The 26987-nt window shown below is 48.6% G+C and overlaps 1 protein-coding gene across 3 annotated transcripts in view; it reads left to right on the top strand.

The window, feature by feature from the left end:
• TBX5 (T-box transcription factor 5) overlaps positions 1-26764 on the top strand; it is a 47885-nt gene extending 21121 nt beyond the window's left edge. For all 3 annotated transcript variants that reach the window (XM_039726110.1, XM_039726109.1, XM_039726108.1), the window contains exons 7-9: positions 6042-6133; positions 16044-16270; positions 24781-26764. In XM_039726110.1, coding sequence (XP_039582044.1) covers positions 6042-6133; positions 16044-16270; positions 24781-25358 — 897 coding nt within the window. In that variant the 3' untranslated portion in view covers positions 25359-26764. The remainder of the gene's footprint in view (positions 1-6041; positions 6134-16043; positions 16271-24780) is intronic.
• Positions 26765-26987: the final 223 nt, after the last annotated feature.

Below are 26987 nucleotides of genomic sequence, written 5' to 3'. Positions count from 1 at the left end.
AATGAATTGTGTGACCCACCCCAAAATGCATTTGAGTCCATGCTTCCACAGCTTATAGAAATACCTGCCTGCTTCCAGATAGGCCAATTTATTTCAAGAGCACAGCTGCAATCCCAATGCAGGGCTTGTGCTTATTTCCCCTGATATTTTAGACAGCCTGAAAAGATATTTAAGCACCCTGGGAGCTCCCTTTCCTCAGCCCTACTCCCCAAAAAGAGGCTTAAGCTATGAAGAGAGTTTTGGTGAAGTTCTCAGGGTGGTTGTCAGCAGCTCCATTGGTCACCTCCCCCCTCTCTGCTACCCTGAAAAACACCCCAGAAATATCGAGGTGTTAAAAAAGGTCACATGCACATTTCATTTCCTTGCCATTTACACAATGGGTGCTTGCAATCAGGTTGATTCCCAGATATTAACTTTCCCTGCAGTTAAGCACCATTTTGCTGTAGCTTAAATCATTGTGTTACTGGCTCGTATTTATTAGGTATGAGCTCTCTGCTTAGGACCAGGAAATGAACCTAATAGACAGAAATAATTAAGGTGCTGCCCTCACGAGGGTTCTTTCAAAAGCAAGAATTCACAACAATTATTCTCATTAATTTTTACAACCTACTTTTCCCCCTTAGCTGGACTTGGGCTTTATATTTGTTCCCCCCCCCAGGATATCCGGTTTTATGCAGATTTTTTCCCTCCACCCTAAGTTATTTAACATTCTTGGTAGCCAAAATTCTTTTAAGGAAACGTTAGCCCCAGCTGGGACGTTCCAGGCACCCAGAAATGCTGTGTGCACCAGGCAGGAGCAAAGCAGGGCATGGCCAAAGTCTGGATTCACTGCCAGATACCTGCTGGGATTTCTGAATAGAGAGGTTCATCCTTCCCCTAAAAAGACCCAGTGCTAAAATCATGCTGGTGAGTCACTGCTGCTCCATTCTGGGGGTTCTGGAGAGCTGCCTGTCCCCTCTGAGCATGTGGCTTCTTGTCACGGTCTTTAAGGGCTGGAGGTGGGCAGGTCCTTGGGGGTGGGGTGATTTCTCCTGAGAGCTCCATTTTCCCTGTCTTAGGTTGCAGGTGGCCACCTCCACCACTGCAGCAGAGGCCACCCTGCCCTGCCTGGGGTCATTGTCCCTGTGTTGGCAAGAGGGGACAGCCCCTCTCCTCACCCAGGGCAGACTCCTCTCCAAAGAGGGGTCCCCCAAGTGCTGGCAGAGGCAGAGCTCCCTGGGGCTAAGCAAGGTGAGACAAGCAGCTCCTCTTCATCACCAGACCTGGTGGCTTCTGTGCAGGGGCACCTGAGGATGGCAGGGCTCTGCTGCTCTCTCCCTGACCCTCTCTGGGGCTCCTCATGATCCTTACTGCTGGTCCAGCCTTGGTGGGACAGTGCTTCCTTCCAGGAGTCTTGTGCCCTTCACAACTCTGGCTGAACCAACCTTGTCTCCTTCTGTCCCCAGACTTGTCCCTGCTCCCTGCCAGCCCTGGGGTGGGGTGCTCAGCCAGCCCCGAGCCCCTGGACTCTTTTGGTCCCCCAAGCAGCCCCTCTCCTCAAGCTTGGCCAAGAGTCCCTCTGGATCTGGCATCCATCCTGCCTGCAGCCTCATCTCCTTCCCCCAAAACTCCGTGGTCTCTCTTCCCATCCTTGGCCCTTGTGTCCCAGTTCAGGCAGCAGCCTCCTCACTGAGCCTCTCTGTGTCACCCCAGTCCCTCCCATTCCCTTCCCTGCCTTTGGGTTCAGCATCTTCTCCCCTCTGCCAGCAGCTCCCCCCATCCTTCTCCTGGCCTTTACCTGGGGCTCCAAGTCCCAGCTCCCCACCCAGCCCCTCTGCTTGGCCAGACCTCCCTGGGCTCAGCAGCCACCTCCTCTGCATCTGTTTCTCTCCTTCCCCCTCCTCTGGTCTGGCTTCCTCCTCCATCCTGCCCTGGTTCCCAGCTGGGCTATGTGGGAGCCAGGCAGAAGAAGTCTCTGTGCTCTCCAGCCCCGGGGGAGCCTCCCGTGGCTCCCACACTGCCAGCTCCAGCTGTGGCACAGCTGCTCCAGGCCCCTCTCTGCCACCCTGAGCAGGGCCACAGGCACCTGCAGGCCAGGGAGAAATGGATCCCCATGGAGAGGGGAGGTCCATGAGTGCTCTGCACTCTCAAGGGTGATCACCTGCACCTCTTCATCACTAAATGGTGATTTTTTTCCCCCTCCTACAATCAGTTTTAAGTTCTCCAAGTAGACCTGAGTGAGAATTCAGAAATTAAGGATTCACGTTCCTTGCAGAACATTCCTTTTCCAGAATGCCCAACCTTTAGCTGCTCCAGGTCCCTCTCTGCCACCCTGAGCAGGGCCACAGGGAGAAATGGATCCCCATGGAGAGGGGAGGTCCATGAGTGCTCTGCACTCTCTAGGGTGAGCACCTGCACCTCTTCATCACTAAATGGTGATTTTTTTCCCCCTCCTACAATCAGTTTTAAGTTCTCCAAGTAGACCTGAGTGAGAATTCAGAAATTAAGGATTTACATTCCTTGCAGAACATTCCTTTCCAGAATGTCCAACCTTCATTAGTTTCAGAGGAGCCCAAAAAGATCAGGGTGTAGGATTTTCCCTTAGCTTAAGTGTTTTTTAAAAAAAAATTGATAGAAAAATATGTAAATAAAATAGACCCCAGAGTGCCTGGTTAGGGAGTGCTCCCCCCTAAAGAAATTCTTAACTTTGTTACAACTTCTAAAGTGAGAAACAATTGAGAAAAATCTTACCACAGCAAGTTCTTGATAAAAAATACTATAAAATGGTAGTACTGATTTTGGCCATAATGCTATTCATGAGCCCTTAGGCACAAATCCCATATAAATACATGTCTGTGGAAAAGGAAAAAGAAGTAAAGCATCTTTCCTCGACCTAAGTCAATGCAAAGCTAAATTTTGTCATGCTGGAGCTAAGGATGCTGTTGGAAGGTCTCAGCAGAAGAGCTTTGTGGCCAATTAGCCCAGAGAAAGGAGAGCAGGGGAGCAGCCCAGGGATTCCTTTGGGATTCCCAATTCCATTGGGAACTGTCACTTCCCATTAAAGTGAAGATGAACCCATAGGTCAGAGAAGCCCTGAAAAGTGGAAATCTGGGAGGCTTCACCCTGCAGGGCTCTGCTCTCCAAGGGTCTGTGGCAGCCTCAGAGCCAGTGAAGCTTTGCCGTCAGTAACAAACACACAAACAAAGCCCTTCAGTTTTATTGAACCTGTGCTGTACAATTCAGCCCTGGGCACTCTGTCTTAATGACCTCGCAGGACGTTGTATTTTGTTTTATTTTTCATGAGGTAATTGTCATTTGACTTTCTGACAGCTTTTCTCACCCCCCTGCTCCCCCCGACCCGTGAGTTATAGTCAATTAAACTCAGTTTTGCTGTGGCAAAGCTGATCCAGGTTATTTCCACCCCTGCGTTTGCTTTTCCACCTCTGGAATAGTTTGGAAGTCAGGCAAAAAGAAGTGGCCAAATGAAATATCTTCCACAGGTTGTTTGCTAAAGCAGGGATCCACCAGCTTTTTCTCTGTTTTCTAGTTTGTTGTGTACAGTTTTGTTAAATCTGGCTTGGGCTCTCCTGGCTTTGTTGTGGTTGATGCCATGAGGTATCACCTGGGGAAACTTTGTTCTGGGAGCTCCAATCCATCTGAAGGACACCAAAGGTCTGAGAATTAATTCTAAACCTGTAGTCCCTGGTTTTCAGATGCCTTCAATCCAGCAGATCCTTAATTTTAAGGAGGCTGAAGTTGGCTCTGATTCTCTTGGGGCTCTTGGCCACCAGCACCAACACCTTTGCTTGTAAGTGTGTTCCTCGTGTGGGTTAGGGGACTTCTCTGAACCACCAGATCTGCAATATTGAGGTCCCTTTTTTGATATTTTAGCTGCTATTTCGTGGATCATTAAAAGCTTGAAGAATCAAACAGGGCATTCAACCGAGGGGCTTAAATGAGGGGCTGGAGCACTGCTGGCTCCTCCTCCAGTGACCAGAGTGCACTGGGGACCTGTGAAGGCACTGCCACCCAGCCCAGAGCCCTCTGGCAGTCCCCGTGTCCCTCCCTTGATTCCAGCAGGGAGCTGAGGCTCCCAGTGCAGGCGCCTTGGTTAAAATGCCTTCGGTCAGGTTGGGATGAATCCGGCCCTTTGTGCCTTTGTGTGCTGGTGCCAATCCTGTAAATCCTCACTCACTGAAGGACTTCACTTATGTGAGCAAATATTGCCATTGGGGTCGGCAAGGGAGGACAACTCCTACATTTACAGGGCTTCAGGAACATTCAAAATGTTGAATAATGCCTATTATTCATTCTAGAAGAGTCACCACCTTCAAACCGATAGGCAGTTGTTTTGCAAAATACACAGCTGGTTGTGTAATAATTCAGGGCTTTTAATTACAAAATGCACCTCTGTTTTATTGCTAGAGAATGGCTCAACTGGCAAATTGACCCCAAAAGATTGTTTGTTTACCCTTCTCTTTGAAATCTGAAATGAGGGACAAAAAAAAAAAAGAGTGCCAAAAGTGCCAAGGGCTTGTTTGTGTGCTGAAGTATGGTCCTGATTTACTGGGAATGCCTGTGGAGATAAGTGTAAGTGTGGTGGGGGGCTCAGTGAGAAGTTTGGGGCTGAATGAGGCAAAAATGGCACATAAACAAGCGGCCCTTGGAAAAAAAAATGCAAAAAAGACAAGAAAAGAGCAAAATAATCTGGTTGTGCATACACCTGGCGAGGTTTGCTATTGACACTGGGCGAGCCAGATTTTTCCTCTTTGGATTTTGGCAGGGAGGTGGGCCTGGTTGTTTGTGCTTGACTCGGTGAACATGAACCTCTCTCTGTTCTCCCTCCGTTGATCCTGAGCTCTTTCCTTCCCCTTGGCCAGCTCTCAGTAGGAAGGAAGGACGGGATTTCCATAAAACGTGGTGAGAGAGTGAAGCTCCTCCAGTGGCAAACACGGGGCTGTCTTTCTTCCTGGGCAAGTGTCTCTCCTGATTCCCTGCTGAGAGCTCACACTGCCAGGCAGTGATGGAGAAAAGAGGGGAAAAAAGGGAACTTTCCCCCTTCTGCCCAAATTTTGGGGCTTTGCAGCAATATCACACCTGGTCCAGGCTCAGTCCTCTTCTGCCAAGGCACCAAAGCATTTGCATCACATTTGGCACAGCAGAGGGAGTTTTTACAAAATCCACAGGGCAGCTGAGGGTGTTGCTGATCCACAATGAATATTGGCTTAAATGACAAGCCCTGCTCACCAAAACCCTCAGGAAAAGTAGTGCAGGAGGGGATTGAACCTCTTGGAGCAGCGCAGTCCCTTTGGGTAAGGGCATGGTCTGTCTAGAAGCTGTTTTAAATGTTAAATTTAGATGTTTTAAGAGGACCAAAGTTGAGTTTGAGGCGATTCATCTGGCTAAACTTTAGACTCAAAAGGTAGCTTACTTAGTGAGCAAACTGGAAGTGATGGGGAGATAAAAAATCCTTCAGGGTTTGATGGTCACAGGTGAAGTTGCCCTCGAAGTAATTTAGGTAATGAGTCCATGCAGTGCTGCCAGCTGGGGGGCAGGATGGCAGATGCAGAGCACCTGGAGCACATTTAGCTGGTCTGAAACAGCCTAAAGATGAGATTCGCTGGGCTGGGAGAGAGGGTGCAGGGTCTGAGAGGTGAGGCTTTGGTCTTGCCTGTGCACTGGTGAAAAATACTTGGGATTTGTTGAGACCCATCCCTGGTTCTCTGAGCAGTGAAGGCCTTTCAGTCCCAACAGCAAAATGAAAGTAAGAACTCTCAGAAAGCAGATTTTCTCCAGAGAAAAATGTGTGTGAGCAGTCCCACATGTTAGCTACGGGACAAGCCTGGGAGAAGCGAGAGCCTGTTGACAGGAGATATTTTTCCTGTGGAGCATTCCAGGGAAAGACCCATCTGGAGTGGTCAGTGCCTGAGCTGAGGGATGGCTGCAGTTCCTGCAAGCTGCATGTTCCCTCCCATCCCTGCCTTGGGTTTAATAACCACTGCCCCTCTGTCCAGGCCATGCCTTGGACTGGCCATGACCCTGCTGTGTTTCATCCCTTTCAGATCACCCAGCTGAAGATTGAGAACAACCCCTTTGCCAAAGGCTTCCGTGGCAGCGACGACATGGAGCTCCACAGGATGTCCAGGATGCAGAGGTAACGTGTGCCACCCTCATGGGGACCCTGCTGGACCCAGAGCCTTGCTTGGCACGTCCCTCGTGGCCTGGCCTCCAGGACATGGTGCCACTCCCTGCCTTGGCATCTGCATGGCTGTTCTGCATCAGGTTTTGAAATATTCCCAGGACGTGGGGCCAAAATCCTGGACCCTCTGCTCCCAGGGGAATTCCTTAATTGCTGGGGGGCAGAGGCAGGACCTCACTTGTGGGATGCTGTCTTGGCCACAGGGACTTTGCAATTCTTTCAGACACGTCCCCATCCAGAGTAGCCTTTGGCTTTGTGCTAAACTCTCCTCTCTGAGGCTGCACGTGCACTTAGACCCACTAAAAACTTGGAGCAGATGGGAGAAGCTCTGGCCACCAGGCTACTGTGGAAGAGCTCCTGAGTGTTCCTTTCTCCCAGTGTTTTAAAGACAAAGCTCCCAGCCTTGTTTTGGGAGTAGGGTTTTTAATCTTGCTCCAGCTGCCTGTGGAGGTGGTGGTGGAGAGTCCTGTGTTCTGTTGTTACTGGCTTTGGAGGGGCTTTGGCAGGAGGAGAGTGTTTGCCTGCTTGGTTCTGGATGTGCAGAGCAGGAACAGAGGTGTGGTGGTTTCAGGTTGAAGAAGGAAAGGTTAGAAAATGTTGGGATCTCCAGGCCCAGGTGGCTGAGGAGACCTTTTCAAATCTCGGGTTTGGCTGCAAGTACTTAAGCTGAAAAGCAAGCCTAAGTCTTGTTTGAAAATCCTGTTTAATGTCCTTTTCTAAATGTCAGGCCCTGCTGGTAATTAACTTCGTGCTTTTCCCTTCACTTGGAACTTTCTCCATGTGTCAAGCTGCTTCCTGGTGCAAATGTTTTGCAGGAATGGTGCCATACCCAGGATCGTAACTAAGACAGATGGAGATTCTCAACAGAGTGTTTTCCAGGAGGGCAGGAGCCACTCAGATCCTTTATTCTCTGGCTCCTGCTGGAGGGACCTGCTTTGGGACCTTCTGATGGGAGGGTTTTTCCCACTGCCCACCCAGGAGCCAGCTGTAGGTGGTCACTTCTGGTTGTTGTAGTTGATGATGTGAGCGTGGCTCTCCATAGAAAGGAAAATTGTGCTGTCAGGCACCAAATAATTCCTTCAAACCTGCAAACATGCCTGGAACTCACCCAAACTGGGCAAATGTCCTCCTGTGTACAAACATGTTCAGACTCAGCCCCAGAAAAGCCAAGATAGATGTATAAAAAAGGTATAGGCAACACTTAATCTGCTCCATCAAAATCATCTCCGTGGGCTCCTGAATGTGCCCTGTGTTCCCTGCCTGCCCTTTCCAACAGATCCTGGCAGGATCTGTCAATATTTATTTATTTATGGTGGCACTACCCCTTGAAATAGCTCCCCCCACCTCGTGCCAGTCGCCCAGCTTCTCCTGGAACTTGAGTGATGATGTGTTCTCCCCCGCAGCCAATATTTTTTTCTGCTGCCAAACCACCCTTTCATTGCAGTCACTGGAAAGATTTGAAGGTTTGGATTCACGGGGGGGTTTTTTTGGAGCAGGAGGGAGGAGGTGGAACAGGGAGGGCTCTTAGGAAGAGCTCGGTGCCATGTGAAGAGCATGGCATCAAGCCACGCTGAGCCCGTGCTAAAAATTGATTGGCATTTTTATGCAGGGGCTGCGGTTGATGATCCAGGGAACAGAAACACTTGGAATATATAAATACACCCACTCAGGCCTGGCAGGGCTGGAAGGGTTAAAATCTTTGCCTTTACTGGATAATTTCTGATGTTCATTTTAATAACTTAGCAGAGGAATGGCTGTGTGCCTTTACAAAGGTGGCATTTTTTTTAAGGGAGGGCAGGATAAGATGATTATAGTAAAATAAAGACCCATTCAAGGTTGCAAATATGTGCCCACCTTTGTGGGTTTTTTATGTAGATATATGAATATATTCAAAATTATATATGAAAATATATAAAATCAGTTATGTATATAAATAAATTGTAGCTATAAAAAATAGGTTGTGTCTATGAGATAAAGAACCATTCAGGACTGAGAATGTTGCAGAACTATGCCCTGCCTTTTGTGGGTTTATATAGAGTTAACATATAAATATATATTAAAATGTAATTAAATTTATATGTTATATATTTTAATATACAAATGTATGTTTATGAGGTTGTTTCCCAGTGATGGACCAGTCAGTCTGTCCTGGTTTTAGGGGAATGATGTCCATTTGTGCCCTTGGAGAATATGGTGGGATGCATTTTTAGTGCTATTCCTTCATTATGAAAAAGTAGCTGGAAAACCCCACATTTTATAACAGTGCAGAGCCTTTTGTACCAGAAACTTCTGACCTGACATTTATTCACCATGGCCTTGAGTCCATCCCTCTCCATGGCTTTCTCCTTTCCAGGGCCTCCCATATTGGTTTTATTTCCTCTTATTTCCCAGAAAGATGTTAACAAGTCTGTCCAGGCAGAACTTCATTCAGGAGTGGTGTGAAGACTTTCAGCAGGAGAGGATTTCATTGAAAAAGAGGAGATACGAGCTCAAGAGATCCAAATTCCAGTGAATGTTCATTTTCTTCCCACTATCTTTCTTTCCTGAAGCACAGGAGGTGCCTTCAGCAGCTTCTTTGGTAGGATGGACCCTCTGGGAAGAGGAGGTTTTTCAAAGCTTTCAAGTTTCTGAACATGAGGTTGAGCTTTTTTATTTTATTGATTAGAGAAAACCACCCCAAACATTAAAAAGGAAGGAGAATGCATAGAGGGATGTGAGTTTTACTACATGTCTGGGTCTGGAACACTGTGGGGGGGCAATTCTGGCCAACCCTGGCTGCTCATCTGCAGCTCCCATTGTTTGTGGTGGTTCTTATGGGGCCTGAGGAGCTTCTGGTAGTCTGGAAGGCCCTGGTTATTTTGTAATTTAATTAATTTTGTAAACTGATGCAGTTCAGCCCTTGAAGCTTCTGTTGGGAAGGTTTTAAGGTGCATGATGATGCCATGAAATGGTGGCTCTTGGCTCCTTCAATGGGTACTCTGAGCCCTTGAAAAGTGACAAAAAAATCCAGATTGCTCCATGTGACAGGGAAGAGTGACAGCGTGCTCTGACGTTGTGACTGTGCTCTCTCTGTCAAGGATCACGAGCCAGTTTGCTGCCTTTGGCATTAATCCACAGCAATCTGCTTGGCTCCAAAGGAATTATTCCAAAGATTCCCATGTGTCATCGAGAGCAGAAACAGGGCCAGGCACCGAGGACACAAAATTAGCTCCACGTCAGAGCCAGCGTGACAGAGATGACAGTGCATTTTGGGGTGCCAGCAGAAGAAATGGATGAGCTCTGGTGTTGCCTGGCATTCCAACATCCTGTTGGGCTGATGGGCACCAGGCTGACTCAAGCATATCAGTCTTGTTCTGCTGCAAACCACCTCGTTCTTCTTGTGTCTTCTCACTGCATCTTTAATCAACTCCCATTTCCCAGGTTCTGTCACTGAAATCTCCCAGGGGTCACCCTCTGTCTGTAATGTTTTCAGTGTGAGACTTGGCATTATAACCTCTGCTGGGGAGGGGATGCTTTCCTCCAGCACACATCCCCCTGGAAATATTCCTGGTCCTGGCTGAAATGTGTTCTGTAGAATTTGACAGAATTCAGATGAAATCCAAAAGGAAGCTGGGCAGATCTCACTTATTCACAGCTTTTTTGAAGTGAGAAAGCCACTCAAGAAGCACAGGGTAGCTGCAGTTTCTGTCACTGACCTTCCTCTGGGGATTTGGGTTTGATCAGCAGAAGCTCAGCCCAGCACAAAGGGATGAGGTGCTGCCTCTGGACAACATCCATTCTCCAGCTCCTCTTGTGCTCCTCTTAGTCCAACATCTTTTTCTGGAGAAATTTATCTTTTTATTTGCCTGCTAATGAGAGCTCTTGGTCTCCACCTGGTTCTTTTCATTGCTGGTTCTTGGGTTGGTTGCAGTGATGGCTTTGGGCTGCACTGCTTAGAGGAGTTGCTAACAGACTGCAGGGTCATCATGGAATGGTTTGGGTTGAAGGCATCTTAAAGATCATCTCATCTCACCCCCTGCCATGTGTAGGGACACCTTGCACATCCCAGGTGCTTCAAGCCCTGTCCAGCCTGGCCTTGGACACTGCCAGGGATCCAGGGGCAGCCACAGCTGCTCTGGGCACCCTGTGCCAGGGCCTCCCCACCCTCACAGGGGTGGGTTTTTTTCAAATATCCCATCTAAACCTATTCCATCATTGTGAAGCCATTTCCCCTTTTTCTGTCACTCCAGGGCCTTGTAAACAATCTCTCTCCAACTCTCTTATAGGTCACCCTGGAGCCTTCTCTTTTCCAGAGACAAATTCCAATCCCAGTTCTGCCAGCCTTTCCTCCCAGCAGAGCAGCTCCATCCCTCTGCCCATCCTTGTGCCTCCTCTGGGCTCTCTCCAGCAGCTCCAGGTCCTCCCTGTGCTGGGCCTGGGGCTGGGGCAGCTCTGCAGGTGTGGTCTCACCTGAGTGGAGCAGAGAAAGCCTCCCTTGCCCTCCTGCCCACGATGCTGGGGAGGCAGTCCATGACCTGGGAGGTTTTTCGGGTGCTGGGGCATGTCCAGCTCTCCCCCACCAGCACCCCCAATCCCCTCTCCCCAGGGCTGCTCCATCATTTCATCCCCAGCCTGGACTGATCCCCGCACAGCACCAGCACTTGTCCTTGTTCAGCTGCCTGACATTCCCCAAGGATCTCGGAGCCCCTCAGGTCCTGGCAGGAACGTCAGGACATTTGCTGTGTTGGCGGAGAATGGGGCACTGAACAGACTCCAGTATTCCTCAGTGCACATTTTGGTTTGTGCTGCTGCACATCCAGTCTCGAGAGTTATTCCCTGTGGGCTGCTCTGCAGTCCCCATGCAGAGAGGGGTCGTGGTTAATCAGAGGCTGAGACTGCAGGAAGTCCTTGGTAATTCCTCTCCGACCACGTCCTTTCCTGCTGTAGCTTATCCACTTCCAGACAGCCTCTTGAGAGTGCTTCAATTTTATTTCAATATGCTGGAAATCAGCTGAAATGAATGCACACTGACAACTGGGTTTGGTTTGATTTTTTTTTTTCCTGGGGGGGAGATGATCTGTTTATTCCAGGCACTTTTCTCCCTTTCTTCCTTTTGCTGTGTCTGTCATGGCTGACTTCCACTTCTTCCCTCCTCTTGAGCCTCAGCAGGAAGGACAACAATTGGTGGCCTGGGAACTATAAACCCCAAAGCCATTGAGTTGTGTTTGCACATCTGGAATTGGGGCTTGATTCTGTGCTGGGTAGAGGGGACAGCACTGATGGGGTGACAAATATTTGTCCTTTTGTTGGGACTGCCCAAGGAGGAGTTAAAATCCCCTGAAAATTTGGAAAGAGTGGAGTGGAATCCCTGTGTTCATCCTTGGGTCAGGTTTTAGACTAAGATTTGATATTGTGAACAAGATTTAGACAGTTCAGGGATTTCCAAGGCTGCTGTAAAAACATGGAAAGGAAATCCTTTCCCATGTCATGCTTCACCTTGACCTCCCGCAGATCCTGGGGATCTGATATTATTTAATAAGTCTTTTGAAGCCTTGCTGCCATGAGCTACAGCAGCTCTGGAAAGTCTTGAGCTGTCCAATATTTTGTTGCATAAATATCAGGAACATCTTTTAAAATAACTTGTTTAGGGCCAGTAGGGGTTGGATGCCTCAGTGCAGGAGCTTCCTGATTCTAAACTGTGGATTTTCGGAGAGGTTCTTAACCAGGTTTTTGTCTGGCAGCTTCATTTACTATGCCTTGGCTGGTACATCAGGAAACTTCACGTCTGCACATGGAAATATATGGAAAACTTTTATGCTCTTAGAGTGTAGTAATAAGCAAGAAAGTGAACTGGATGTTGCTTTGTGCTGGTCTGTACTTATAACTTTTCCAGTTTTTAGTAATTTGCAGTGGCAAACAAGGTTTCTGGTTCTGAGATTGCAAAATCATTTTGAATTTGCTCCTTTGAATTCTTTGCTGGCTGTGAGTTTGTGGCAGAAGTGATCTTAAAAAACTCTTGAGTCTGTCGTGGTGAGAGCATCACTTGGCCACAGAAAGGGGAAGTTTCCATGAGAGAAAATGAGAGTGAGTTTCTAATTCCACCTGGCAGAGGTGGGATTTGGGATTGCAGGAGGGATTCACTTGTCAGGCCTGATCTGTAGGGTGGGAGTTCTATGAGGAATTTGAAGTGGAATGTGTGTGCTGCTGGGAAGTTCTGCAGAGCTGCTGTCCAACCCTGTGGATTTGGGAAACCTCTGGCCAGGTGGGAGGCAAGGACAGAGTCCAGACTTCAGCACCAATAGTCTTGGACTTCATCCATGATTTATTTTCCCATGTTTTAACAAAAAATCAAAATATTACACCGCACATTTTCTGCTCCTCCCTCTCCCCTTCTGCTATTTTAATATAGTAACTAAATATTCATTATTAGCTTCCAACAGACTTTAAATAGACCAGGGACAGGTTTTTTCCTTGTAAATTCTTTTCCCAATCAACTTTTAAAAAATTTTTTAGTTTTGCAATTTTTAATGCAAAAATGAAAGTAGCTCATTAACACTCCAAGTAAAACTAATGTTCTGGCCCAGAAGCATCAACAACCTCATCCTTGCTATTTGGACAATGTGGACAATTTCTTACATTGCTTAAGTCAACCTTTAATACTCTTTTCCCCCATTCTCACTTCACTGCAGATTTTGTTTTGGACAGCAAAATTTCTGGATATGACAGAAACCATTCTATTAAACTATAGCTCAGGATGACAACCACTACTTTGGGAATAGTGACTTTAAGAAAAAAAAAATCAATTTCAGTTTGTCCTTCAGTCTTTAAAAATGACAGGTGTTCACTTTACGTGTTGAGTGGGCTCAGGAAAAAATAGAAATATTTTGAGATGATTGCTACTATAGAAGACACTAAAGATTCATTTCAGCTCAGCTCCTGTAAGAAGGAATATGCAGAATTACAGAGATAACAGCCTTTGTGCATTGAAAAACATCAAAGTGAAAGAAAGAGAGTATTCAGTATATTTAGTGAGAAAACACTTTCCTTCATCTCCCTCCTCCAGTAGCTGACTTTTTGGCAAAAATAACACCCAACGTGTTTTGACTGAAATGGAAATATTTCAGTCTGGAGAGAAGTTATTGCGATACCTCCTGGGAATTGCTGTTTGGAAACTCGGTGTGTCCAACCTGTTCCCTCTCCTGTATGACTCCCAGAGAACCACAGTCCTCTCTTCTGGCCACGGAGATTCTCCTGTGCTCTGTGAAATGCAGTCTGGAAGGAATCTGGAACCCAACAGCCCTGTGCTCTGGCACTTGGGATTGAAGTATTGCTGTTGCAGACAAACAGCTCCTTGGCCAGAAAGGAGCTGAGCTTCCCTTTGGCCAGCAGGAGGAATTCCTTCCCTGGAAGGGTGGTCAGGCCTTGGAATGGGCTGCCCATGGAGGTGGTGGAGTCTCCATCCCTGGAGGGGCCCAAGGAATGACTGGACATGGCACCCAGTGCTGTGGTTCAGTTGACAGTGTGTTGATCAAAAGTTGGACTTGACCTTGGTGGTCTCTTCTGGCCTTTGTCATTCTAGGAAAATAGTTTTCCATCAAGAAATAAAAGCGCTAATGAGGTTATTCAGTTTTTTCTGCTCTCAGCGCTCCATTGAAAGAGAGAAAAGTGTTGGTTAGGGTGAGAAGTGTCTGGGGTGGGGATGGCTCCCCAGTGCTTGTGTGGGGCTTGGCACAGTGAGAGCCTGACCTTTGTGGGGTCCCACTGGGAATTTATGGTCAGAAACCCCCATGGAGATCACATTCCAAAGAGATGTCCTTTGAAAAGGGTCGTAGAATCACTGAGGCTGGAAAACACCTCTAGGATTTCATCCAGATTTACCCACTATGGCCAAATCTACCAGCGAAAGATGTTCCTCAGTGTCACATGACCTAGCTTCATGCCATGAGATGTCCTTCTTTGTCCTCCACCAGAGCTCTCAGGTTCCCAGTGGGAAACGAAGCAAAGCTCTGTCATTTTTTGGGAATTGGATGTTGGTTGTGTGGGGCTAAGAGAGATGAACCCAGCCAACCCATGGAGCCTCTCCTCAGGAAGGAGAGCTAAGGGGACATCCAGGAGTCACCTCCTTGCAGGTGAACTCCTTGGAAGGGAAATAAGGTGAGGATGCAGCTTAGGGATGTCGTGTTGGTACAATTTTCATTGAGGATCACGGGGTGAAGGTGGAATAGGCAGCTCAAAACTATCACCTGGGAGGAGTGGGAGATCCCTTAGAACCCAGAGATTTGAGGGTCATCCCTGAGGTTTGATGCCACAGTTCTTGATCTTCCCCAGAAGCCACCAAAGCTGCCCTCCAGCTAAATCTTCTGATGGAATGAAATGCTGGGTGTCCACAGGCAGGTTCCCTGAATCCCACCACATATCCTGGCATCCATTGCTGCCCTGAATATCTGAGGGATAAATCTCTACTTCCTCCCCGTCCATCTCTCTTTTGTTCCTCGTGCACAGCCTGGATTTTAGTTCTGAGCAAATGCTGCTTCCAGGGGATGAAACCCCACCTTTGGAGCAGGCTGTCCTTGGCAAGCCCCCAGTTGCTGGGCTTGGGAAAGATTTCATGACCCAAGCAGAGCCACATTTCTTTGGGTTTGAGCTCCTGGGTGAATTTCCCTTCCATTCCAGCTCGGTTGCTGATGTTTCTGGCAGCCAGCAGAGCAGTGGTTTGGATGAAAGCTCCCTGCTGGCGTAGGTTTATATGATTGCTATTGTTAAATTTTGTAAATAAGTTCTGAGTTCTTCGGTGATAGATCCTCCCTGAGGGGTGTCACTGCAGGTTCAGGGCTCTTCCTCTGCATGGAAGAGGCCAGGTGAGCCTATGGATGGCATTTAAGGAGCTGCCCTTGCTCCAGCACAATGATTTTGGACAGGTGAGAGGGCACCTCAAAGCCAGCTTGGCCCAATGGCTACAGACTCCGAGGAGAAAACTTGTGTAGGAATCAGCACTTTGTGGCTGCTCTGAGCCTGGTGACACTTTGGGGAGCTGTACTACCTGATCTTAATGCATTTTAGCAAGCCTCTGGGTTCAGGAGGAGACACATACCTCACCTGAAGTGTCTGAGACCCCCTGTTCAGCTTCAGCTCTCCTGCAGAGCAGGAATAATCTTTGGGGTTGTCACATTGCCAATGTGTTTGGAGAAACATCTCCAAAAAACATTGTAGGGTCTTTGAGGAGAGGGGATTTCCAGCCTGTGTTGGCAAAGCATCTCAACTTCAAACCAGATCTGGGGGCAAGGGAACAATCCAGGCTTTCCCTCCCATCCTGCCTCTGCTGAGGCTCTGGTGTGCATCAAATCTCAGTGATTTATTTATTTCTCTTTTCTCAGCTTGGTCTGTGGTGCAGAGATATCCCATCCAGCACAAGCAGGCTGACAGACTCCAGGCAAAAAGAATGGGGACAACTATAAGGGAAAAAAAAAGTAGACCTAAATATTTAATCAATTTCCAAGTCAGCTTGGCAGAAATTATGTTTCTATTTACATGCATGTGCATATTGCAAATACATTACAAACAGTATGCAGCCTATAAATGCTGCAATATGTAAATAGAAATCTTGTTTGTTTTGCTGAAACTGCATTTATATATTTTATGTGTGTGTGTAAAATAGTGGTGGTTTAAAAAGCATGAATTTAAGGGGACTAAAAGGAAAGGGAATAATGAGTTCTGCATGGATAAAGTGTGACGAGGCTGCAGCCTCCAGGGAGGGATATCTCCATTTCCCTGAAAGCCAAAACAAACTCCATGACACTAATGTGCTGCCTTCATTTATTAATCTGCTGATCTATTTATTAATTGATTGCTTTGCTGACTTGTTTTTCTTCTGTTTCTTTGCTTGTAGTAAAGAGTACCCAGTTGTTCCCAGGAGCACAGTGAGACAAAAAGTGTCCTCGAATCACAGCCCCTTCAGCGGCGAGACCAGGGTCCTTTCTGCCTCCTCCAACCTGGGCTCCCAGTACCAGTGTGAGAACGGGGTGTCCAGCACCTCCCAGGACCTGCTGCCTCCTGCCAACCCCTACCCCATCTCCCAGGAGCACGGCCAGATCTACCACTGCACCAAGAGAAAAGGTCAGAGCTTGCCTGCTCCCTGCTCCGTGTTTTCCCCCTCCTAACATGACTGTCAGCATTGTTTCCTGATGTTTCCCCTTGGACAGCTCCAAGGATAACTGCCTTTGTGGGTAGAAAAACATCAAAGTGAAAGAAAGAGAGTATTTTAGATATTCAGTGAGAAAATTCTTTCCTTTGTCTCCCTCCTCCAATAGTTGATTTTTTGGCAAAAATAGCACACAACAAACGATGCTGGAGGATGAGCGAGGCATGAGGGTTGTGGGCAGCTCCCCCAGGCTGGGCTGGAAACTCTAAAATCCCATTTCTGCTGGGTTGGGAATGAGCTGTTTGGAGGGCTGGCAGTGCCTTTCACCCACCATGAATCCACATTTGGAAAGATAGCCGGTGCTGGAGATAAAGATGACTTATCTGCAGCCCCTCAGACAGGGGTAATCTCCAACTGGAGATACCTTGACAGTTTGTATTTTGCCCAGTTTTCAACTCAGGGCTGTCTCTCAGTTGGGAGACAGCTTTCTGTCTGCAGAAATGCTCAGACTAATGAAGGGTGCCTGGATTGAAACCCATGATATCCATGGTCCTTCCCTCCTGCTGCCACTGAGCTGCTTTGACAGAGCTTTAAGGATCAAACTGTGAGGGCTTTCCAGTGACTGCTCAGCTCATCCTGGCGTGAAGAGCCCCCTGATAGTGATGGGATAATTGTTCTGGGCAGGAGAGAGGGGTTTGTGGTCTCTGCCCTCTTCTCCCAAAGCAGTGGGAATGCTTCAATGCAGCACCACTTGTAGGACTGAGATAGCAAAAGCTTTAGAACAGTTTTACTTGGAAACAAATCGGGGATTTCCAGGGCTGGATGCAACAAGGGGTGGGCAGGAGCTGGTTTCTGCCAACCCTGTTGCCTTTCTCAGGATTTACTCTATGGATCTATGGAAAAGCTACCAGAAGGCAGCAAGCACCAAGGCAGCAGGAATTTCTCCCCACAGCAGAGCCCTTCCCGCTTCCCTGCACGACCCTATCAGTCAGACACATGTCATTATTTTTAGCAACATAACCCCTGGAGCACTGGGATGTGCAGACACACAGTCTAAGGTAGGGAGGGCTGGGAAGTGCTGGCAGAGGAGGCAGGAGGGCAGTGGAAATCTCTCCCATGTCCCTGGTGAATCCCCTGGATATTGTAGGAGCATGTGGGTTGTGTAAGGTATGCAAAGTAAAAAAAAAAAAAAAAAACAAACCGAGAAATCCTAATATTTTGGTGAGATTGAGGTAAACAGTGGAAAACAGGTGGCATTTTCTGTCCCCTCCAGCTGACCAGGTGACTGTGCTCACTTAGAATGTGTCAGAGCAGGGATTGGAAATGGGGATGCTGGCTGTAAGGCGGGGAATAAGGAGATGCCCAAAGTGTCCCACCGGTCAGAGGGTGTGGCCTGTTTTACCCCTGCACTGCTGTGGGGGTGAAGTGTTGGGGTGCTGCCAAGTCCCACTGCTGGTGGTGGAAGGTGATCCCAGTGATCCCTGCTCAGTGCTGGGAGCTGCAGCTCCTGGGAGTTCTTTCTCAGCTCCGCTATCCTGGGAGCTGAGCTCTCACCTCTGCTCTTCCCCCTTTTCCAAAACTAACCAAAACAAGCTGGCCCAAATGACAAGCAGCCCTTGGGACAATCCCTGACTGCTCCGTGTCCCTGCCCCGCGGGCAATTCATCATTCGCCTCCGCATTGTAACGTGATAAGGAACCAACAGAGGTTTCCTTCCAGTTTTGGGATTCCCGCTAAGTGGTGTCTCCATGGGTGGTTTCCCTCAATCCCCCAATTATCTCACTTCCTCTTATTGTCACAGAAGACACGGCTATCTGCCCTGGAATAAAGCTCCCCGGCCCGCTCGGCCTGCGTGGCACAGCGCGGGGGACAGGCCAGCGAGGCCTTGTCTGCAGGGCCCATGGCCCCTCCTTATCTCTGCCATGCCTTGAGTGGCACAAGCAGTTAAGGGCCTTTTATCAAAGCCGCCAAAGGCTTTAATCAAAGAGGAGCAGCGTCCTGCCCGATAGCAGCGGCTTCTTCCGCGGGGCTGGGTGTCCCGGCAGGCCGAGCCGCTGCTCTCCTCCCTGCGCCGCCTTCTCTCCCCTCCCTGCGCCTTTGGTAAATCGAAAACAGCCACCAGGGCTTAGAGGAAAGAAACACAAAGTTAATAGGAACCAGAGAGCCAGCCTGAGCTGCCAAGCAGCTCTTTGCAAAGTGAAATTAATTAAAAGGAAAAAAAAAATCATTAGAGATGAGCGATTCGGGTTGGATAAATCGGAGCGTGATCCAAGGTTTCCTGTCACTGAGCGTGGATCTTCCTTCCAGCACCAGCAAGGATCTTTGTTGGACATGGGAAAATAATCCTATGTATGATATTCCTCTTTTTTTTTGTGCTGTTCCAGCCTCTCATTTCTGAGTTTCCCCTCACAGTTCTCCTGCTTTCCTACATTTGTGCTTAACAGTTAGCAAGCCTCACCATCTCAGAAAACTCAAAAGCAAGAGCTTGTCTGCTCCTACTGTCCCTCTGTCCATTTTCTAGACTGGAAATCTTATTGATTGTGCTGGACTATCCACTCCCCAAGCATTGACTCCTCCCCAGGCAGTTAGGATTTATCTCAAGCGGATTGTTTCCTTTCCCAAGGCTGTGGTTACGGATAAGTGCTCTCGGGGGCAGAGGGCAGTTCAGCTGGCTTTGTGACCAGCTGCTGTCTGCATCTTCTGGGGTGAATTCCAAGCCAGTCTCCTTCCAGCTTTGACATCTCCTGAACTTTCTCTGCCTCCTCTTCAATCAGAGCCAAGCCTTGGGTTAGGCTCACTTAGGGACAGGTCTGTGTTCACCCAACTCAAAAGAACCTTGTTCAACTTCTGCTTTCCTGGTGACCTAAGACAAGGATAAGTCTCTGTGGCTGGCAGTGTTGTTCTTAGCTGTCAAGGCAAGATGGATTCACTGTGGAGATCTGATATGGAATTACATTAGGGGAGAGCAGCAGGGCTGCCAGGGGATGTTATCGCTGAAGGCTCCCCTGCTTCAGGGAGGTGATGCTCTCCTGGCTGAGGAAGGAAGGAAGGACACATCCCAGAGCTCCTAATCTGGTGATTCCTGGTGTGCAGGTGGGAGGGCAGGGTCACAGCATTGGGAATGACCCCGGTGCACTGCAGTGGGGTCACTGTTCCAGGAATGGGGAATGGCAAGGATCATCCTGCCTTGTATCCCAGCCCCACAATGGGATTGCTGATGGTACATGACAAAGTCACTGGTCTTGAGAGGATGGACTACCTCCAACCCTGGATCTCATCAAAGAGTGGCCTCAGCTCTTGATGTGGATTTTTAGGTTGGCACAAAGAGCAGTTGGAGCTTTGTCTTTTTTTCTGGTTGTTCTCCACCTCTCCCTCTCCCATTGTTGTGCTTGGAGAAGCCCAAAAGGCCTCACCAGCAGGCAGCTTGCCTGGTGTCTTTCATTTAGCCCCACATCCCAGTTAGGATACTGGGCCTTGTTTTCCCTTGTATTATCCTCTCTCTCAGATATCCTGTGGACTAAATAGTCGTCCCTCCAAACCTCTGCTCCCTCCCAGCCTTACACAATCCCAACCACTTGGCAGATTTCTGGGATGCTTGCGATGCTGAACAGGAGGCAACTGGAACAGCCTCTCCCTGGGGAGGTTATAAAAGTTGTCAAGTTGGCACTCTGAGGGAGAAGGACGTGGCAGAATGCACTGGCTCCAACCAGTGAGGACCATGTCCTTCAGCCCCCTAACATGGAGATCCCCCTGGGGAAGGATTTATCTTTCATCTCCTTCCTGCTCTGATGAGGTCAGTGCTGGTACAGCAATGCCTTTCCACCTTCTCTTCAAGAACAGGCACTGTCAATGTGCACAGACCTCTTTGTAGACTGAACCAACTTCTCCCACGTCCCGCCCAGCTTTGTTTTTTCACTCAAAGAATCTGTAGGACAAAATTCAAGCATGGGATGTCTCCTTGGAGGATGCACTGCTCACCTTGCCGATGTCTGGAGATGTGATGAGCTGGCCAAGGCTCGGGCTGTGCTGCAGCTGGAGAGACACAGTGGAGCCCAGGGCAGGGTGGCTGTGGGACACTGAGGGTGAGGAAGGGACTCCCTGCATGGGGAGGAGATGTTCAGGGAGCTGGGGTGCACCCAGCTCTTGCTGAGCAGCCACACTCTTGTGGCACTGTAGTTTGATATTCCTAATGAGGAAAGGCTGAGGGAGCTGGGCCAGTCTTGACTAAGAGGGGACCCCATCAGTGTCTGCAGGGAGGTGCCAGGGGATGGGCCAGGCTCTGCTCCATGGTGTCCAGCAGCAGGACAACAGGCAGGGTCTGATGCTTGGGAGGTTCTACCTGAACATGAGGAAGGACTTCTTTCCAGTCAGGCTGCCCAGGAGGGTGTGGAGTCCCCTCTCTGGAGATATTCTAGAATTTTCTGGACACAATCCTGTGCCATGTGCTCTGGGGTGACCCTGCTGGAGGAAGGGGGTTGGACCAGATAACCCACTGTGGTCCCTTCCAACCTGACCCATTCTCTGAACCCCCTCTCCTGTCAGAGGTGCCTCTGTGCCTCTGCAGAGTGCTGGCAGCTTGCTGCCTGTGGAAAAGATTCCAGCTTTTGGGGGTTGGATTGTCCCTGTCCCACAGCCCTGCTGTGTTCAGTACAGCACAGCCATATCACAGTGAGATATAGCTGGAATGGCTGGCTCTCTTAGGTTCCATGTCCTAGGATTTAGGACTTATTTCCCCTTTAGAAATGTTCATTTTGGTTGGATCTGCCTTGTCCTTTTCTTCTTGGACAACCTTTGTCACTCTTGCAGCCTGGTATTGGCCCTTCAGGCTCGTGTCAGATCCATGCTGGAATCCAGACTGGATAAAACAACAGTTAGTGATAATCACCCATTGTGTTTCTCTCACAAAGTCAGGATGAACCTCCTGTAACGCCCTGGAAGTGTGGGTGAGCTCTGAAAACCAAACGAGTTGTGTCCCATTCTTCATTGTCTTCCACCCTGGGGAGATGAGTGTCATGTGTGGGGAAGGAGCTCTCCTCATTTACACCAAGGGACAGAGGGAGCCCAGCACACCCTGAAGTCCAGAGGCTTTCCATGTTTGCATTTCATTTGACGTGGCCCGAATCTTGGAATTGGGGAAAATTCCATTTAAAAAGCCATTTGCGTGGTATTTACAACCCAGCTGGAAGTAGTAAATACCGGAAATCTTGGAAGCGCTCATGCTCTCGCTCAAGCTCCTTCATTAGATAGATCATCAAATTCCTTGTGAGGGAGCCAGTTTCCACCCCATTCTTCAGGCTCCGTTTTCCTTGGATTCACTTCAGAGCAGCTTCTCCCTGGCGCTGGCAGCTCCCCCTGCTTGGCAGCACCTCCTGCTTTTTGAGGTTTGTGCAGCATCGAGGGGCTGCTCCCTAGAGCTGATCACCACCCTTGGCTTCCAAGAATAGCAGCAACAGGGGAGGATGGTCAGGATATCTCCCAGGATAGCCAACAGCTCCTCTGAGGGCTCAGTGGCACCTGGAAAAGGACAAGGAGCTGCTGTCAAGGAATCAACACCAGGAATCAAACCCTGAGCAGGCAGTTACCTCTCCAATGTCCTGCTTATGTTGATAGGAGGAGGTAAGAGGACCTTCAGGGACAGGATCATCCCTTGAGCTGCACTGTCCAGGCTCCAGAGCCCGTGAGGATGAATTGAAACTGCAGCCTTTGGCATTGCATGAGAGACCTGTTTGTCTTGAGCTCCTTTTGTCATTGAAGATGTCCTTTCCACCCTAAAGCTGCTCCACACACCTGGGGATGCCCTCCAGCTGCTCTGTGCTGGCTCTGTCTCCTCTGTGAGGAGGGGTGGGACAAGACCAGAGAGCCTGAACTGCTGTAAATCCCTCAGGCAGCACTAGCTGAGGCTCCCTGCTCTGCACTATCCCACCTCAGCATTCACATGGACCATTCTCTTCCCTCTTTAGCACTTTGAGGCTCCATAAATGGGAAAATTACTGGGAAGAGGAGCAGGAGGATGGGCAGAAGCTGTTAGGGCAGGCTGGAATCCTTTGTTAGAGCCTAGGTCCCATTTGAAGGTGAGAACAAGGTCTTTACACACTTTAAAATCACTTTCCACATAAAACATCAGTGAACCTGGCTCTAGAGAGACCAGCAGAGAGATCCTGAGAGCTTACAGAAGAACAGAGGGCACTTATGGGGTTTCCACTGAAATCCTGGTTGGCTTTGTTTTTTCTCTTCACCTGTGATAGATTCTGGAAGTGGTTCTGTGACACTGCAGCTCTGCCCAGCTGGGCTGTGGCAGGCAGTGAAATGTCTGGGCTAAATGGAAAAATCAGCAAGCTCAGGTTGTAAGTCAGGCTGTTTTACACCATGGAAAAACAGAGTTTGACTGGTTTGTGTTGTATATTTAAAAAAATCAAAATAAAATAAACAGTCAAACCCCAAGCCAATGATTTCTGGTGCCAGCAGAGTGATGCGGTTTAATGCTGAAAACTTTATTAGCAGAACAATGCTGCATTTTACAAGACATTGTTTTTCCACCCCAGTGTTCTTATTACTCAGCGGTGGGTCAGGAATCCAAACTTTTTACACTGTCCATAAAAGCTCCAGCTCAGGCTGTTCTTCCAGATGTAGCTCCTGTCATGGAGCTGAGATCAGGAGAGAGGTTAGACCTGTGCCTCCAGCTCTAGGCTTTCATGGGACCCCGTCCTTTCCCCTGCTCCTACAAAAACTGGACCTGAGCTGGATTGAGGAGGATGACAATTCCTGCATCTCCCTGCTCATTGTTTCAGCTGGTTTCAAAAATGGGATGCAATTGCTCATTGATCTCATCCTGCTTCCCACCCCGATGTACAGGGAAGGCAGAGGAGAAACTTGATCATTAGGACTCTGCATTGCTGAGGTGAAGGAGCCAGGCTTTGGTGTTGTCAGGAAGAATGAAATGGGACTGTGGCTTTCCAGCTGAATTGATGCTATTACAGAGCCAAAGGCCACTGTGGGGATGTCCCCATAGTGTCCCTCAGAACACCATGATGTCCCCAGGTGTTCCACTCTCTTTGTGGCATTGTTGGACCAAGATGAACAGCAGCAGTTGTTCCAGCTGGACTTGGAAGACCCCTGGGTGGGAACAAGGGGTTATTTTATATGCAGAGAGGGGGCAGCTTCCAGGAGAGCCCTCATGGCTGTTCAGGGCAATAAGGGTTATGTGCATGTGTGCGTTTAGAAGAAACAAAAGATGCCTGCACTGCCCACCTGCCCCTCCTGAAGGTGTGACATGAGCATTCCTCTTGGATCAGCCTGGCAGCAGCACCTCTGTGCCTCTTGTGGGGCAGAAGCTCTCAGTCCTCCTTTCTGTGCAACTCTTCGGGGTTTGTTTCCCCACCGTATTTTGGGGGTGGAAAAAATTACAGCTCAAAACACGTTGGTGGAGAAAAGTTGTAAAGGGTAACTTGTTCCAAATTTCTTTCAAATCTGACCCCTGTTCAAAGGGTGCAGCCAGGACAGCTCTAACCAAGTGGGATGTTTTCCTGCCTGCACCAGAAATCTTGTTTTTGAAGCAGCAGCAAAGTTAATCCATGTCAGAACAGCTCCCCTTCCCTTGCCACACTGTCCTTAAAATCTCTTGGTGAAGTCTTCATCCCTGGGAATTTTGCCATCCATTCCAGCAGAGCTGGATTTCATTTGATGACCCTGTGAATGAATAAATAAGTGCACATTCATTTATTCATTTGGCCTCACCCTGGAGATTTCACCTAAATTGTTTATCTCCTTCCCTCTGCTGGCTTGGGATGCTGGGAAACAAAGGGCTCTGCAAGATGTGCCTTGCTGTTTCTAGCTGTGAAATTTACTTTTCTCCTTTGTTCCCCTTGGCTCCAGCACATGTTCCTGTGTGGATTTATGTGCCCACAGCCCTGTGTGGATTTATGTGCCCAGCTGCCTTGGCACAGCTGAAGGCTGGGGCTGTCAAGCTCCAAATCTGATTGTCCCAACCATGCTGGTGCTCTCTTGGGAGGATTTTTATTGTGATCTCCTTTTTTGTATCTTTTTATCATTTCTATTTTATCATGGAAATATTTTGTTGTAAAGGATTTGAGTTGACAGGATCAGCTGTGAGCCTCCTGTGGGAGAGGGGGGATCCTGGTAGGTGCAGAGGTCACAGGCAGATGTTATTCCTCAGGTAAAAGTGGCAGCAGGAAGGAGATGGGGAGCATGTGGGGGGGATCACCAAGCAAGATAAACCTCAGGATCCCTCCAGCATCTTGATTTTCCTCCCGGAGTTCCTGGCTAATCCCTTTTCCTCCCCAGCAGAGAGGGCCAAGTGCAAGGCTTGGTTTCCACAGGATAGATGAGATCAGTTCCAGGGAAATGATGGGGATTTACACCGAGGGAAGTGTCAGCTTGTCCTCGGTAAAAGCAGAACTGCAGAGAGGGACCTTCAGCTGCGGGTGCATTACCATTGGTGGCTACCAAGGACTTTTCTCTCCCAACAGATGAGGAATGTTCCACCACCGAGCATCCCTACAAGAAGCCCTACATGGAAACCTCTCCAGCAGAGGAGGACCCTTTCTACAGGCCCAGTTACCCGCAGCAGCAGGGACTGAACACGTCGTACAGGACTGAGTCGGCGCAGCGCCAGGCCTGCATGTACGCCAGCTCGGCGCCGCCCACGGAGCCCGTGCCCAGCCTGGAGGACATCAGCTGTAACACGTGGCCCAGCGTGCCCTCGTACAGCAGTTGCACAGTGTCTGCCATGCAGCCCATGGACAGGTTACCCTACCAGCATTTCTCTGCCCACTTCACCTCGGGGCCGCTCATGCCCCGCCTGGGCAGCGTGGCCAACCACACGTCGCCCCAAATCGCAGACACCCACAGCATGTTCCAGCACCAAAGCTCTCACCAGCCCATCGTGAGGCAGTGTGGACCTCAAACGGGCATCCAGTCCCCTCCCAGCAGCCTCCAGCCGGCGGAATTCCTGTATTCCCACGGCGTGCCTCGAACCCTGTCGCCCCACCAGTACCACTCGGTGCACGGCGTGGGGATGGTGCCAGAGTGGAGTGAGAACAGCTAACCAGGGGGCAGGGAATGCCAGAGCCACGGGAAAATCCCAGCAAACGGGAGAAGGAAAAGGAAAAGAATCCCCCTGTTGATAGCAGAGCGTTTTGCAAGACTCCTTGAAGTGAATGTTCACCGCTAGCACTCAAGAGGGACGGACACTGACTGAAACCACGGCTGGAAGTCATCCGCCTCCGTGTGACTTGCCCTGACCCCCCTTTTGTTTTCTTTGGTTTCAAAAGAAAAGCCAACAGCCCAGCACACTTCTGTCCCTCCACGGTCCCACCCAGTTTGTTTTGCTGCCACCACCCTCGTCCCCCACCCCCGTCCTTCTGCTCTTTTTGTTCTCCAAGGGACACCAAACTCCTGCTGCCTTTCTCACCACGGTCAGAATGCTTGAATGAGAACAATTAGGATGTTACTTTTTTTTTTTTTTTTTTTTGTGGTGTTGATGTTGACAATGTTATATAATAAATAATAATATATATTTTTTCTTTCCATTTTCTCAGAAAAAAAAAAAAAGAAAAAGACACCAGCCCTTTTTACCAAGGGTGAATTTTGGAGTGGTGTTTCTTTTTTTTTTTTAGGTAGTGTTATCTTTACTTTTCAACAGAAAGAGGTACTGAGAACCCCCAAACAAATAAATCCAGTACCTATCTCACCCAGGCATTGTACCAAGAGTGAAATTACTCCCACAGGGAGCTGTGTTTCCTTACAAACTCCCCAAAATTCTCTCCAGGAACCATTCCATAAACCATCCCCTCATCTCCTTTCCCACTTGTAATTCTCTCACTCCTCTTCCCTTCCCAACTCCTGGTCTTTCCTGGTCCCTCAGCAGTCTCTGACGGAAGCATGGGGTTATTTCCAAGCTTGCAAACATCCCCAGCTTGAGTCCTGCTGGATTTTTAGCAGCGTGTGGAAAGCCAGGCTCTGAGCCAGCTGCCACAGGGGGAGAGGGGGGAGACGATGCAAACACTGAGAGGAAAAAGTTTGCTCACCAAAATGATGATGACGCTTGTTTGCAATCCCAGGCTTTCATTTTCTCCTGTGTTCCTTTGCTTCCTCTCCAAAAGAAAAAGGAAAAATTAAAAAAAAAGGGATACCAGTCTGGGTGTGTGATGTGAGATATTAAATAAATGTGTTTAAAAGGGGCAGAAAGTGATCATGAGAGGCTGGGAGTGGTGGAGGCAAAAAGAGAAGGAAAAGCAAATTTGTGCAAGGAAAAATGTCTACTGCAGAACCTTTCAGGTGTAAAATTTCCTGGTCCTATTTATTTATACGTGGGAGTTCCAAAAACTCCAAGGATGTTACAAAAGCAGCTGATTCCAAGAGGTTCAAATTTTTATTGAAATGGAAGTTTGCTTTCTTTTCTTCTTTTTTATTTCCTCTCCAAGCTGTGCACACTCTATATAATTTACATATATTTTTAATTAAAAGTAATTCTAATTAACTAAAGAGGTATACCTGCGTGTCAGCCTCTGGGAATGCGGGTGGGAATTGTGGGAATTCTGATGTGGGAGGGAATATAGACAAGAACCCAAAGCCATGGAGCTAAGGAGAAAAAAATAATCACAACTTAGCAGTGCCCTCCAATTTTTGTGTGCCAATTTATGGCTAATAAAAACCACACACTCACTGGCAAGGG

The sequence above is a fragment of the Passer montanus genome, unplaced genomic scaffold (assembly GCF_014805655.1).
Source record: "Passer montanus isolate IOZ18808 unplaced genomic scaffold, ASM1480565v1 scaffold57, whole genome shotgun sequence".
In the NCBI taxonomy this organism is placed as follows: Eukaryota; Metazoa; Chordata; class Aves; order Passeriformes; family Passeridae; genus Passer; species Passer montanus.
The sequence above is the reverse complement of the archived record's forward strand: the minus strand, read 5'-3'. Positions and strand labels throughout refer to the sequence as shown.